Genomic DNA, 16,067 nt, shown 5'->3' with positions numbered 1-16,067 from the left:
CATGGCATTACTTCTGAACAATAGCCCAATTCCAACGTTGTTCCCCAGTGACTAGAAAGCTGCCGCTGATCCGAGAGGAAGTATAGCTTCTTGTGGTAGCAAGTCCCATATAACTATGCACTGCATGAAGAAGTACATTTTCTTTCTTCTGCACACATGATTTTCCTCAAAGCTACCAAGAGAATTGAGGGCTAAACATACGGTACTTAGAAGCCAGTTCCCAGAAATAGGAGGAATGGTTGATCCTCCATACTAGCCAATCCTGGCCACCCAAAGTCCACCTAGGGCATCTTTAAAAGCACCATAAGTTTTTAAAAAATAAATACACGGAAAGCACATCTTTTGCATGCAACCTATGTATTTTATTTGCTGAAAGCATTTGTAGCTCAATCTTCATCGCAGAGCAATTTCAGAGCGGGTTGCACTGAAAATCCTTTTTGAACTTTTGAAAAGGTAAAGGTAAAGGGACCCCTGATCATTAGGTCCAGTCACGGACGACTCTGGGGTTGCGGCGTTCATCTCGCTTTATTGGCCGAGGGAGCCGGCGTACAGCTTCCGGGTCATGTGGCCAGCATGACTAAGCCGCTTCTGGCGAACCAGAGCAGCGCACGGAAACGTCGTTTACCTTCCCGCTTGGAGCGGTACCTATTTATCTACTTGCACTTCGTGCTTTCGAACTGCTAGGTTGGCAGGAGCAGGGACCGAGCAACGGGAGCTCAACCGCTCACCCCGTCGCGGGGATCTGAACTACCGACCTTCTGATCAGCAAGCCCTAGGCTCTGTGGTTTAACCCACAGCGCCACCCACGTTTATGAGTACATAAAAACATAAAAACAACAATATACTAAAATAAGCTAAATTACAGCCACATCAAATACTGATTTTGCAGTGATGAGGGCAGACCTGAACACTTGTCCCATGTGCTTGAGATGTGCAGTTATGGAATTCCAGGATACGTGTTGAAAAGCAAACATATATGGAGCATTGCATGTGATAATTTGCTTGAAGAGCTATAGCTGTACACACAACAAATGTTTTGCAGGCAGAAAAACATTAATGCCTAGCCAGCAAGCAGGTGATGATTAGAGGCAGGTTTCCCAAACTAATGTGTCTGGTGTTTCTATGGCACACACATGCAAACTGAAGTCCATAGAATTCAAACCGCAATACAAAAATACAAGCAAAAGAAACAAAAGTAATAAAATACAATTATTTTATTATATCTTACAAGGAGCAACTTGGGTTGTTCCCTGAATTGGTGACACTCATTTGACAATAACAAGAAGTCAAGGCTTCAGTGTCATTAGCCAAATTGTGGGATACTGTGCCAACAGAGATTCAGCAGATGCCTTCTGTGCCAACTTTTAAACACCTGCCGAAAACTTTTCTATTTCATCAGGCCTATCTATACCAGAATTAAGAACACATATTTCCAAAATAGTTACACTATTTTTGATTTCAACTTTGTTAAAGGATTTTAATTTTATGGTTTTTCATACCAGAAACTGCTCTAATATTTTTTTTGGCAGTAGTGTATACCTTTTTATATAAATAAATAAATAAATAATTTAAAATAACTGAGCATCTAGCATAGCACATTCCAATTGCTACAGCAGGCAGAAAAATCATTAAGTGATCTGCCGAGGCCCTAGGCAATTTTAAAATAGTCTGTTGGTGGAGAGGGGGAAGCTTGGGAACCAGTGGAAAAGAGCATATTCAAAACGTGCTCAAGCTCAGACTTTGCCCAATGTCCAGAGGGGGCAGAAATGTATTCTGTAACTTTGGAAACCACTAAGAACAGCTCTCCTTCCTTTGGCTCCTCCTTGGTTCCAATGTGGAAGGAGGGATTGGGGTATACTTCATAGGTGAGCCTGTCAATTGTAAAAAATCAACTTCCAAATTTCCACTCAAGCTCTTGTCTCAGCTGCATAGCTGCCGGATTAAGCAATCAGAAGTTTTGTACTTCTATCCTCCCCGCCCCCCTTTCCATAAATTCATTTCAGCCAAAACTCACAAAGGAGAACATACAAAGCAAAAGCTGGCAAAGAAATGTCTTGGAGCATGTGCAGAGTGCCAGCTCCTTATTTCACTACAGTACAACAAATCTCCCAGCCCAACCCTTTTATGGTTTAGCAAACGCGCCTAATCGAGACGGTGAAGTGCCCAGACACTCTCCTTTCCGGCCTGCTCTGGCTTGGACCCTCCTGCTCCTAAAATCGGAGTTCAACCCCGCCTAGCAGCCGCCCCCTAGGATGATCACACAGTGCGAGAGGCTCAGGAGAGACAGGAGGGCAGCTCCCCTCCTTCAATCAACTGAATCAATAAAAATAGTTAACTAATTGAGGTTCTTCCCCGCCCCCGGCGCAACATAAAACCTGGCTACGCCCATTGCACTCTGCACATGCTCTGCATACCTCGCCCCTGGGCTGAGTCCTGGCTGGTGGCGCAAAGGAGATTCCGGCTCTAGCGGCGTCCCGCTCCCCCCCCCACCGTCACACCCCCCTAAAGAACCTCCCGGGCGGGGGAGTAGGCGTGTCCTGGCGCGGGGGGGGCGTGTCGTGCCGCGGGGCGTGTCCCGGCCGGGCTGTGGCCTCTCTCGCAGCGAGCGCTGCGCCGCAGACGGCCAGAGGGAGCTGCGCCGGGCTGGGCTGTGCGCGCTGCGCGAGGGACTCGCCTGTGCGGAGCGGGCGCGCGCTTGGCTCCGGGGCAGCCGCTCGCTCGCTATGAATGCGGCCCGGGCTCTGCTCTCCGCCGTGTTCCTCGCCTGCTTCTTCTGGGGGGATCTGCCCTGTTGCCAGCAGGCCACCATCCCCGCCGACGCGCCGACCGAGCCTCTCCGGGAGTCCGACCAGGGCATGCGGAGCCGACAGGACGGCAAAGCGCCCCGCTCGCCCCGAGACGCCGCCGCCCGGAAGGGACCGTCCGCCTGGGCCCCGCCGCCGCGAGTGGAGCCCCACGAGTACATGCTCTCCCTCTACCGGACCTACTCCATCGCCGAGAAGCTGGGCATCAACGCCACCTTCTTCCAGTCCTCCAAAGCCGCCAACACCATCACCAGCTTCGTGGACAGGGGGCGAGGTAAGCTGACGGGGCGCAGCGGACGGGCACCCTCTTCGGGCAGGTTCCCCGGGCCCGATCCCCCTTCTGACACTTCCCCGGGCCCGGTCCACCGTCTCCCCCCCCCCATCCTCTCTCCCTCCAGCCTGCAGCCCCTCCGTTCCCTCCTCCAAAGAGTGCACCGATCCGACCGCGCTCCCCTGGTTTCCCCGTCATTCCTGCAGGCTCCCGAATCCCTCTCAGCTCCTGTGTGCCCTGCCACCAGCATCCTTCTGGAGTTCAGTCTGAATAGGGGGTTCCACACGCGTCTCGATGTGAACACACATACACTCCGGAGCACTTGCACTGGAGTAGCACGTGCCTTGGATGGGGGACCCCTTCTCCTTTCTGCGCGCTTCCTGGGGCGTCTGCCCCGTCGACCCTGGTAGCTCTCTCCGCAGAGTCCAAGGCGCACAAGTAGCCGGGGAGCCCCTTTGAGAAAGCGGCGTCTGGTGGTCTCCACCCGGGGAATCGCTGTTGGGGTTGGGGACTAACGCTCGCGTTTGGTTTCTCTGTTGCCCCGGCGTCTCAGAAATAAACGGGGAATGGAGAGCTCGGTTTCTGGGGCAAGTTTTCTCCCTTCTCTCTGCTGTCTTGCCTCTGCCAAACTTGATTCAACCATAAAGCGCACGGACTTCGACGGAAGCGCCTCTCTCATCTGCCAGAAATGTTTCGCAGGCTTTTTTCCCATCGGGATGAGCTGCAGTTCTGGGTCGAGTTTTCTTTTCGGTGCTCTGTTAGGAAGCCATTTCTACGGGAATCAATTATTCTGTTCGGTGGATTAAAAGCGCAGCGGAATCGGAGTAATCCGAAGGCGGGTGGGGATGTGTCTGTGTGTTCGCGGCCCCCGGTTTCCTTGTGGGAATCCAGATCCAGGTTAATCGCGACGGGGAGGGGGGATATCCTCCCACCGGGCCCGATTTTGTATGAAACAAATTAAGTTATTTTTCGGTCAGTTTCCAATAAAACTCTGCGAGGGTCAGCGCTTGCTCGGTTCTAACCGCCCTCAGCTTCTGCCAGCTCCCACAGAATCAGAATCATTTAGCCACAATGAATATTAAAACCGGTGCAAAATAAAAAAGGACCTTCGACCCCTTCCGGCCCGCGGTTACTGCTGAGCAAATCCCACCGGGTTGAACAGGGCTCTCTCCCTAATGCATGGCAGCCTCGGTGGGATTCCGTGGGAATCCCCCGTCCCATACATATACACCGTATCTTTTCCACATAAATCCGCCATCTCCTCTTAACCCCCCCCAAAAAAACCAAATCTGGGTACAATCGCAGCATCTTCAGGTCGAGCTAGATCTCGAGATCCCCTAAAGATCGCTTCACTACCCACCCACCTCTCTCCCTTGTAGGTGATTCGCTTCTCCAAGCCTTTAGTGGATGGTCCCCGTCCCACTTTCCAAAATCTCTGAGGATCCTTCGGGGGATCATAAATGATCCATAAATATGACTGTAAATTCGATCATTCCCACACTCTTCTCCCTCCCTCTCTCACCCCCCTTCCCATTTAGCACGTTCTTTCCCCAAAGCCGGGTCTCTCTCTCCCCCCCCCCCCCGGCCGCCGCCGCCGCCATCTCGACCCACATCCCTGTTCAGGTCTCCCTGCCTGCCTCGTCTGGGCCCTTTGCGCTCGCCAGCTGCCCTCCTAACCGAGCCAGGGGGGGTGGTTCTTGAGCCTTGGAAAGCCTTGGAGGAAGCAAAGATCAAAACCCCCAACTGCAAATGGTAGTTGATTCCCTCCCACTAAAAAAAGAGAGCAAAATGAAAGGAATGAACTAAAAGCTTGCACCTCATTTCAAAAGATCCGAGTAGCTCCCCTGCCCTTTAAAGGTCTCTGCCCCAAGGAAATGGGGACGCCAGCAGTTAATTGAGGGGGGGAGCTTGAAACATCCCCTCAACCCACATATCAACCCTGAGACCGGCTAATGAGGCATGGACACTTTCCAGGCATTGTTAAGCATTTGCCTATATGCTTCATGGCCATCTTTACCACACACACACACACACCCGAGCAGATTGCTTCTTCTGTTTTTGTTTTTTTTTTAAAAAAAAAACCGTGGCAAATTACTTCGTTCTTTTATTTATTTTCCTATTGGAGAATTTTAACTTACAGTATTTCCCCCCCCCCGGATTTAGACTGTTTACCTCCCCCTTTTTTTCCTGTCACTCCCCCCCCCCCCAATCCCGGCTCCAACCTACCTTACAGGTACAGTATCTCGCAGCCTGTCTCCAGCTTTAAATCTATTGCCTCCTTATTGCTTCGAAGGGCAATCGGAAAGTGAATAGGAAGGGAGAACTCCGGGCGATTCCCTTCCATTCTCATTTCAGACCGCAAGCTTACATGAGTCAGATTCTTAAGGTACCGGTAGCTTTCACTGCAGAAGGGGAGCCCAGGAGACTACTCTCTTCTGCAGCTCATGGGAAGAGTTAACCGCACTTCTACTTGCGCCTCTACCTCCGCCGGCCCCCCATCACCATAATGAGAGGTTGATGCTAGGCATATTTGAAACACTGTTCTCGGATGGGTTATCTGTTTGCTCGTTTGTTGAGAGCAGTCCTTCTAAAGGAGGCCTTAGCTGGCAGCCTCGGTTTAAAATAGCTGGTCGGTGGCACCTGAACGGCTTCTTAATTCTCCATTCTCGCTCTCCACCCCACCAAGAATGCTGGTGTGGGTTCCAAGGAAAGGAGGGGAGAATAGCATGCTATCTGGTTTTAAAGGAGATTATCTCGCTACTCAGCTAGGAAATGGGACCCCACCCTTCCTTGACGTTTTTAATGTGGTTTGTTTCAAAAAAACCACGCACAACTTGGGACACACCTCTCCAGTTTAAATCGCTCCCTTCTAAACAAAAGGGATAGGAAGGGGAACATTTTGTAGGCTACAGAGGACCCTGAAAACTTGGCTCCAAAGATGGATCTCACTCTGCCCTCCTGGAAGATGTATCTCCGAGGGAAGGCGGGCGATGGTGGCAGAGCAAGCGGGAGGGCGATTCCCCCAGGAGGAGCCCTGGTTTGGTGAAGGGGCGGGGGTGAGGAGGAGGAGGAGGAGGAGGAGAAAAGCCTTCATTCCTCCCCCCCCCGGTCCCCATTGATTTTGATTTGATGTGTCACAGGCTGTGACCTCGTGCTGGACCTTCTGAGGGTTGCTTAGCATCAAGCCCCTGATTGGAGTAGTTCAACTCAGTGATCTAATTGAGTGTTCATGTCATAACATATCAAAGATTGTCTAGTCTCCCATAATGAAGGCGGACCAGCCAATGGCGCACCCTCGACGGGGAGGACTTCAAGAGAACTTCCGTTCCTCTGAAGTGGCAGGCGACCCCCGCTTTGGCTCCCCCTTTTTTTCTTTTTCTTTTTCAAAGCCCACCTCCCTGTGGGCTCCTCGCTCCCCCCGTCCTCCAGTTAATTGCTGAGATGGGCTTATGCAGCAGCAGGAGTAGGAGCAGCTCCGGAGGAATCCTCTCCAATGATTTGCAGGACTCCTGCCTGACGCGCAGCTACAGACTTCCATTTCCCTAATGCGGAATAATTCTCCAAGCCCTCCCTTAAGGATCGCCGCGGTATTTGCTCGCCTGGTCAATATCACTTTAAACGAAAAGGCAGGAGAGTGGCTGGAATGGGTTCCTCTTTTTTAAAAAAAAAAAATCGACGCTCCCACGAATACCACCCACCTTTTCCCTTCACTCTGCTGGAGACTAGGGTGATTTATTGTGGATCTGGCTAAAGAAACAGTCCTCTTTCTCCTAAATCATTATAGGTAACCCTGAGTGATGGGGTTCCTCTGAGCTTGGAGGGAAGAGAAGCGACCCTAAGTCTCGCTTCTGTCTCTCTTCCCCGCGCAGCGTCCGACGAGGGCCTGAGAGGGTCATAATACACGCCCGAGCCATCCTTTCCACGGGAATAAATCCAGGGTTTTTTCGGCTGAAAATCGATGGGACCTCCAGCTGCTTCGATCTAGGATGGCACGGTTAAGATCGCGTGCTGTGGAAATCAGGGCGACTGGACTTCTCTGGTGGTTTTTAGAAGGGCGTTACTTAAAAAATAACACCCCCCCAAAAAAAGAAACCCTCCCCCTTCGGTGCGGAACTTTCAGAATAGTTTATTAATCGGAGAGGGCTCTGCTCGCTCACATGCTTTTTTATTTTTATTACGTGTTTAGGGGGGAAAGTGGGGGATAGCTAGCATTAACTCCTCCCCCCTTACCATAAAGCCCGGTTACCCCCCTCCCCTTCCACCACTCCTCCCAGTTATGGTCGCAAGATCAGACAGGACCTCGCTGAATGTAGGAAAATTACTGTTGGCGCATGAAGTAAACTCATTAAAACGCAGATGGTGCTCGGCTCGCTCCGTCGCCGCCCTCCCTCTCCCCACGTTTAGAAACCCCACAATAAAGCAGAACAATTAGGAAATGCCGCTGGATTGAGGGGTGAACTGCAAAGGCAATTATTATTATTTTCTTGAGAGCTTTTTAGACATTCTTGGGTGAAAAGAAATCCCATTTAGTTCAATGGGGGCTCAGAGCTCAGGCTCTGGGGGTGAGAAATCGACAGGCCTGCCTGAGAGCGAGTGATTGCTGTGATTTACTACCCGAGGAAGGTGACAGGCAGGTGAGGCTCAAGGGTTGAAGAAGGGCTTGGGAATCCCGGAATTTGTGGATCAGGTTGAAAGGCGAGGGAAGGGCAGGCAGGCAGGCTCGTAAAAGCTTGGTATATTCTTGACCAGGGATATACTAAAAACCAGCGGCAGGGGTGCAGGTTGGAAACAGTGGGAGCTCGTGGGCGCTGGGAATGCCCACTGACATGACACCCATAAGGCATTTCTTTCCACGGAGTTCACACGTGCCTGGCGCATCAGAAATAGGCTTGCTTGGAAGAAAGCAACCGGGACTGTGACTTGAGTTTCTCGCGGCGCAGCCAAAGTCCGCGAGTTCAGTCGAACTGATTTCCTCGCAAGTGAATATAAGGCTGGAAAGTACGCTGCGTGGTTTCAAAAACAAGTAAACCTGCTCACATGTGAATTGGCCAAATGCGTGTGGATTAGCAGAAACAGTTTTGTGAGTGGCTACGCTCCCTGCGTCTCTGCTTTCTGCGCTTCGTTTCATTCTGACTTCGCTGTTGCCTCTTTCTACGGTAACGCCCTCCTTCCACGTGTATGTATTCCTGTAACTCATGATAGCACGCTACACTCCCTGCATGTGGTCGAGACTTGCAGCCTAGCTCGCGGAAGCTTATGCCACTTCAATACATATTTGTATTTGGCTTCAAGGCGCTGTCTTGGTTACAATCGTAGATATCCGTTTTGGAGCACGGTTCTCTCTGCCTCGCTGAGTTTGCCATGGATGAGAGTCTTAAGAATTCACACGGGCTGCAGGGAAGGTCCATCTGCCGCGGGCACCTCCGGGTGTCTGGGATCAGGATGCTAGGCCGGGGTAAGGAAGATCTGCAGGTTTCAGCAAAGGGACCGAGAGGAGCTAGCGAGGGCTGAGCGTGGCACGACCATTTTCATAAGCAAGACACTGAAAAAACCACACAAAAACACCCCAACTTCTTTGAGGCTCCCCTTCCGTTCCATGGACTGTGTCCAATATTCGCACTACTCAGAGTAGACCCATTGAAGTGAATAGACCTGACCAATTTAGGTTCCGTAATTCCAGGTCTTCTCCGGGTTGGATTTGGATACATTCCCTTGTGTACCACATGCAGACCGTGTCCCTGTACAAAGCAGAAGAGAAATGGACCGCGTGCTTGACTATCTTTTACACCTGAGTATTTTATCCCCGGGGGTCACCAAGGTGGCGCCCCCGTGTGCCGCTAGACTGCAAGTCTCATGGCCCAATGGTGAGAGTCGCAGTCCAACAGCATCTGAAGGTCACCACCCGTGGTAACCCTGCTGTGACGCCTCTTGTAGCCTTTCCCTCTGAATCGGAGGACACGTGTATGAAAGTTGGAGAACTGGGAAGGGAAATGGAGTCTGTTTAAGATTTAAGGAAACAGCAACAGAGGGAGACTTCCTGCCTCTGCTCGTTTACCCGGAGGTAAGTCCCACTTGTCCCTCAGTAGGTGGACTGGGGCATCAAGCGTCACGTGTGAACACTGCCCTCCTGCTGGTTTCGCATTGCCGCTGGAGTGGAACTTGAGGAAGACGCTGGTTTTAAAGCCTTGAGGTGTGTGGGTGGGTGTATCTCTCTCGCGTGTGTTTCCAAATTAGTGGCGATATTTCCTGCAAAAAGGAGAAGCCAGGCAAGCAGGCCGCCAAGCGCGGCTGTGCTGGAGCTGGGCATCTCCCTCCCTTCTTGGCAGACGCGTCTTTCATATCCCTCGGGGGGTTGCGGGTAGGCGAGAGGGAAGGGAAGTTTTTCGAGGGGCGGGGAGCGCCCGCAGTTCGAAAACAACCCCTGCGGGGTGGGAAGCAGGGCTGGGCTGCGACGGCTGAGGAATGCGGGTCCCTCGCGCAGCTCCTCTCCGGCTGCGTGTTGACGGAAAGCGGCAGGTTTCTAGGTGGGACCATCCGCCGGCCGGCCGGCCGGGGCGAGACGAGGGAAGCTCAATCCGGGCCGCGCCTTCGGGGTTGTGTTGTGGTTGGCGAAAGGCGAATGAAATACAAGCAGGGAAGTATTTTAATGGGGAAGAAGGGAATTCACCGCTTTTAATGATGGGGTGACCTTGTATTCGATTTGTTTGAGCCCCTTATAAAACAAACAAACAAACAAACAAAAAAAAACAAACCGCTAATGCAGACCAGACCGACGGAGCCCGCAGACGGTTCCAATCTGCGCTTCCTGGCCCAGCAAAGAGGTAGAAGACCGGGGTTGAAGGGAGGGGGACCAGCCTGGGGGTCCATTCTCCCCCTGCCCCCCAGCAAGCCAGCACTAAACTGAGTTGGAGGCATATTGTCTGGACGCAGAAAACGCCTGGGATGAGGACAGTATTGTTGTGTCCCCCTCCTAAGCGTGTTTACTCCGGAGCAATCCTTATTGAGTTCAGTGGTACTCCCAAGAAAGCGCCTAACTTTAAGCTGCCGCCCTAGGCGGATTTATTTCGGAAGAAGCCTCGCTGAACTCCGTAGGACGCTTTCCCCCCTTTCTTTGGGAAGGAAGCGCAAGAGAGCGGACACATCTGGTTAGGTGTAGGGGCGGGGAGTTAAATAACTTGTTTGCAACGAATGTCTGCAGGGTTTAGAGGCGTTTGGCAGGCACCTCTGGTGAGATCCGGAGGGCTTGGATCCAAATTGCTCTGTGTTACTCTTTGACGGTATTGGTCTGGGTTCACTCCAGGCCTGTTGTTCCGGGGCAGGAGATTTGTAAGTCTGTGCCCGAGGCAACCTGATTTTGTATTTTTTTATTTTAAGGGGGAAGCACGGTAGACGCGGCATAACGGGATCATACAGCCCACGTGGCTCGTGGTACTTATTTATGTATCCAAAACTGCCTGCCTTTCGAATCCTGCTGTGGGGATTGAATCCACCACAGTACTGGGAAGCGGGGAGACGTAGAGGATAAGAGAGGCGAAAACGCAGCACTTTACGCAGGGAGGAGATTTGTTTCTTCACCATAACATCCGTCTGTCCAGTAGCAGCGCAATAAATGGCCTTGATTCGGATTGGCCTAGGATTTCAGTTTGGAGGATTTCTCGCTCCCGAGTTCTCATTATGATGTAAACTGGGTGTGTTCCTGGAAATGTCTTTCCACAAGGAAAGCGCAGGTACCCCAAAGAAAACAGCTCCCTCCATCCTATGAGCCCGCTGCGTGCTATATCTTCTGCGTCTCACTTGTGGGTTTCGCAGGCGCATAGGCTTGGGAACAGAATGCTGACCGAGGTAGGAATTTCATAGAATTATGGAATCGCAGAATTGAAAAGTACACCCAGGGGTCATCTAGTCCAACCCCTTGCAATGCAGGAATCCCTGACAGAGGGCCATCCACCCTCTGTTTAAAAACTTCCCATGAAGGAGAGTCCACCGCCTTGCGAGTGGTGGTTTGATATTGCAGAGCTTTTTGGACTTTCTCAGCCTGCTGTTTATGGAACCGGTTTTTATACTTAAGAAACCACGGAAGAAGTTTGTTGTGGAAGGAAGCAGCAAGCCAAGAAGCAAATAAATATTAGCCAAGAAGCAAATAAATATTATGATCACACGCCTTAATGTTTCAGTGGTTTTTATAATGCGCAATATAAATTAAATAATAATAATAATATGGTCAGGTGCATCGACGTTGAGGTGCCTTTTTATATTCTGTAAACCGCTCAGAAGCCTATTTTTGGCATGAAGCGGTACAGTAGGGCATGAGACTCCTAATTTCGCGATCGTGGGTTGAAGCCCCATGTTGGACAAAAAGAATCCTGCATTGCAGGGGGTTGGACTAGATGATCCTCGGGATCCCTTCTAACTCTACGATTATGAAATAAATGTAATAACAACAATGCGGTTTCTTGCCTCAGGCTGCAGACCTGTGCTGACTTACCTGGGAATAAGCCCCACTGCCATTAATAGAACTTCTGAGTATTATTTTTATTTTAAATTTTTACACCGCCTTTCATTCGAAGATCCCCCGACGGTTCACAACAGGGGGGGGGGGACCAAGCGTAAACACGTATGCGGACTACAGTATCACATATCCCCGTTCGCCCTCGCTGAATTTTGACTTCACCCTCAGATGGCTTTCTGCTAGGCTCAGCCAAGGGGAAATGGCTGCTCAGACTGGCTGGAATAAGCAGAATTTATCCTATCTCTCCCTTCCTCTCATAGCGGCGCTTGGAGTCACCCATTTTAGCGTGCAGGCGATAGATGTCAGGACAAGAAGGAGGTCAGGACAAGAAATGCTTGTTTGAGAATTCCTGGTCCAAAGCTTTAGCGGCTCCCTAGCTGTGGAACGGCGGTGTACGTACATTATTTTGTGTCAGACAGTTATTATAACCCTACAGATTTTGTTGGGCAACTCACATCAGCCCAAAGATAGACAGGTGGTCCAACACGCACACCTTCATTTTGCACCTGTGGTGGCTATACTAGGTTCCTCCCTCCTCCCCTTTAATCCTTACAACAACCCTCTACCCAGAGAGAGGAAGAAGAAATGATTAAATAGTCCACGTTTTTGGGGTCCAAAAAGCACGGGATTTGAACACGGTTCTTTTCGCTCCAGCGCTGTATCAGAAGCTGGTGCGGTGCAGATGTTCTTGGACTCCAAGTTCCATCAGCTACAGGCAGCCCGACCAAGGAGGACGGATGATAGGAGTTAAACAACATCCGGAAGGCTTCCTCTCTGGACCCTCCTGGCTCCGGGAATGATGCACTTGTTCCTGTGCGCGTCAGACTTCGACCGTCCTCATCCCACTGGGGATTTCCTTAGGACGGCGAGGGGCTTCGAGGCAGACTTCTCCGCGCTGCCTGCCTACCTCTCCGGGTTGCGCGTGATCCTGAGTTAGAACTCTAGCTTAGGCGGCTCCATGCAGGAGAGCAGGGAGGGCCCGTCTCTCCTTCCATCTCCAGGGCGAACCCAGGCGCCCCTTCCTAGCAATCACCACCACAACAGTATGTGTGTGTTGGGAAGGGGTGGAGAGAGGGGGGGGTAACAAAATGGAGAGGGGAATTATTTCACGTGCTGCTGAATCTCCTTAGTCTGTGTGCTGGGTTCAATGGGCCTGACTCTGAGTTCTCTCACCATCTTGCTCCAAATATCAGATGTGGAAGCTGAATAGACACAGCTATTCTCCCTCTCGGCCTTACCAGCCATGGGCGTAGCCAGGATTTTTGTTGGGGGGGGGCTCAGAACCTCAGATTTGTATTGATCTTGACCCCCCCCCCTAGCTACGCCTATGTTATCAGCCGCCTTTTGTTGCGCATTAATGACCCTCTGCTCCTAATTCTATAGGGCGGTTGCTCGGGATCCCCTTCTCAATGCTATTTGCCCCTGCAAAAGTCGGGGTGTGTGTGTCATACTGCTTCATTTCCCACCAGTGCATATCCTGCAACACTTCCTGCTGGAATCCTGTAACATTTCACACCAGAAGTCCACTTTTGTCCTGCTGTTGATATGCCGCAGCCCTTCTGCCCCGCCCCCGGACAGCAATAAGGTGGTAGCATTGCGGAAGCATGGCAGAAAAAAAACTTTAGCTGCCTTGCAAGTATTTGGGCTAGATGAACTTTTGGGTCCCTTCCAACTCTGTGATTCTGTCTAATCAAGCAGAATAAACCCACCATTAAAGCAGGATTATTGAGCCAAGAACGCGTTGCAGACAATAAAACAGCAGTTTGTGGGCCATCTCTCTTATTTTTACTGTCAACAGCTTTTTCAGGGTTGCCATTCCTTACACTCTTGCCTGGGAGAAAGCCCCACTGAAAATAATGGGATTTACTTCTGAGTAAATGGCGTGCACATCCAATGGAAGCTTGCCGTCTCATGTTCTGTTGCATTTGGGAGCTAAAAGAGGGGCGGATGATCTCGTCAGAACACATATTATTTATTTTAGTCACTCGAAAAGTTTTCTTTGTAGTGAAACGCAAGTTGACCCGTTTTATCTTGCGACGAAGTGCAACTTTACCCGCCAGAAAGTTGCGGATACTTTTTAAAGGCGTTCCCTGGGCTCAGCAATTGTAGGGATTTCCTCACGCAATTGAAGTGAAGCAGTGGAGAGGGAGGAGCGGGAGGAAGCCGCTGGATTTCCCTGAGGGGGCCGCCTCTTCCCAGATACGCCCACTCGACCACCTGGATCTGCAGAAGGGGCACCACATAAACGCTACTCAGGCCACACTTGGAAGAAAGCGTTCTTTTAGTGTGGGAGCACCCAAACATTGGAACTCCCTGCCTGTTGACACCAGGCAGGCGCCGTCCCTCGACACTTCCGGGTACAGTACCTGCTTAAAACATTTTCATTTAGGCAAGCCTACCCCGGCGCAAGAGACGCGGGTGGCGCTGTGGGTTAAACCACAGAGCCTAGGGCTTGCCGATCAGAAGGTCAGCGGTTCGAATCCCCGCGACGGGGTGAGCTCCCCTTGCTCGGTCCCAGCTCCTGCCAACCTAGCAGTTCGAAAGCACATCAAAATGCAAGTAGATAAATAGGTAGCGCTCCAGCAGGAAGGTAAATGGCGTTTCCGTGTGCTGCTCTGACAAAGCCAGAAGCGGCTTTGTCATGCTGGCCACATGACCTGGAAGCTGTACGCCGGCTCCCTCAGCCAATAACACTAGATGAGCGCCGCAACCCCAGAGTCCGTCACTGGACCTAATGGTCAGGGGTCCCTTTACCTTTACCTTTACCCGGGCGCAACGCGTAGACGTGCTTTAATCTTTTTTTACTGTTAATTTGAATTGTCTTTAATGCTTTTAATTACGTTAAAATTGCTTTTATTGATGATTTCAATGTAAATCCCTTAGAGGTTTTACTAAAATCAAGCTCTGTATAATAATATTTTATTATTTGTTAAAATATTATCAGTTAAAAAAATGAAGCCCTGCTAAATGGCTGGAAAGGAGACTGCTTATCTTTAAATGCAGCGCCATGCATACTTACTAGTGAGCCAGTCCCATCATAATCCAGGGAGTAAACATATATAGTTTTGAACTGGCTGTGCTGTGGCCACTGGCTCGAATGATCGTCCCCATTTAATACAATGGGAAAACAGTGCCAGTTGGACTTATCTAGCGCTGGGTGAGCCATGCGCCTTCATAAATGGTTGGACGCCAGCTACATTGCTAAGTCCTACTCAGAGTAGACCCATTGATATTAATGAGCTCAAGTTAGTCACGTCCATTAACTTCGATTTGTCTACTCTAAGACTGAATGCAACCCTGTTGCGGGTTGTGGTTTGAAAAATCCAAATTCTGCGTTTCTTATTTTCGTCTTGTGGCATATATATTTTCGGTCATGGAAGATTCAGGTGCTGAAACGGTCCAAAACTGGAATAGTTTGATAATATACACACCCCTTCGATTACACCTGTCTTGTTAACTGAGTTTAAATTCTAGTTTTCCAGGAGGACGCTGGTTTGTTGATTAGGCTGTCCGGGCTAAATTTATCAAGGCTTCAAGGATTACTTGGATTGATGTTCCCAAACAGCAGTCTATGCCAGCCTCCCCAACTCCAGTTCCCATCAGCCCCGGCCAGTACAGTAGATGGTGAGGAATGATGGGAGTTGTAGTCTAAGCGCTTCCGGAAGAATTGGCATGGGCTGATGTATTTAACGCAGTTAAGAGGGGGGCTCCTGTCGTCTGACATGGCCTTGGCTGGACTACATATCCCATCATCCTTATCTGTTGGTGTTCCTTTCAGCTGAGGCTGATGGGAATTGGAGTCCAACAACTACTGGAGAGTCCCCATTCCGGGTGTCAAGGTTTCACAGCAGCCTCCAACCTAGTTTGGACAACCACTTTGAAACATCCGGAGGGGGTACCAGGTTGGAGAAGGTGGAGATTTCGGTTAGGAGGGCGAGGCACCTTCCCTTTTCGACGTGCGCTTTCTTCCAAGACGGTTGATGACCGGAGCGCGCCGTTCATTAAAACCCGTCCTGGAGTAATATATATTATATAACTCCTCTCTCTGGGGCGGAAAACAATGCCGCCCAAGGCGAAAAGGGCCGTCTCGCTCTGCCTCAGATGGGCCGAGGCGCAAGACGAGGCTGTCACCGCTGTTACCGTGTTTCCCCCTTTTTAAGGCGTAGTCATAAAATAAGCCATAGCAGCATTTCTAAGCATTTGAGAAATATAAACCGTACCCCGAAAATAAGCCATAGTGATAGGCGCTGTGCGGAAGAGATCACTGAGCTCCCCGAGTCAGCAGCAGCAACGCCGGCCGCAGCAGTGTTTGCTGAGTCCTTTCTTGCTTTTGGGACTTGGTTACTGTGCTGGCTTGGGATGGTGTGTGTGCAATTGCTGTTGCTGCTTCGTGTTTTTCAGCTGGATTCTCTGGGTTCTAAGCACTTTCCCCCGTTTGTTTGTGAAGCAGCACTCGGCTGCAGCCCCTGCCTCTCCCGACGGC

At 50.7% G+C, this 16,067-nt stretch overlaps 1 protein-coding gene across 1 annotated transcript in view; it reads left to right on the top strand.

The window, feature by feature from the left end:
- Window positions 1–2,613: 2,613 nt before the first annotated feature.
- The window catches only part of GDF6 (growth differentiation factor 6), a 29,307-nt gene continuing 15,853 nt past the window's right edge, over window positions 2,614–16,067 (top strand). Inside the window, exon 1 of the mRNA XM_035126161.3 lies at window positions 2,614–3,078. Within this exon, the coding sequence (XP_034982052.1) occupies window positions 2,724–3,078 (355 nt within the window). The 5' untranslated portion in view covers window positions 2,614–2,723. The remainder of the gene's footprint in view (window positions 3,079–16,067) is intronic.

Source organism: Zootoca vivipara, chromosome 8 (assembly GCF_965207765.1).
Source record: "Zootoca vivipara chromosome 8, rZooViv2.hap1.1, whole genome shotgun sequence".
NCBI classification, from domain to species: Eukaryota; Metazoa; Chordata; class Lepidosauria; order Squamata; family Lacertidae; genus Zootoca; species Zootoca vivipara.
Note: the sequence above shows the minus strand (reverse complement) of the source record. Positions and strands in the feature narration are given on the sequence as shown.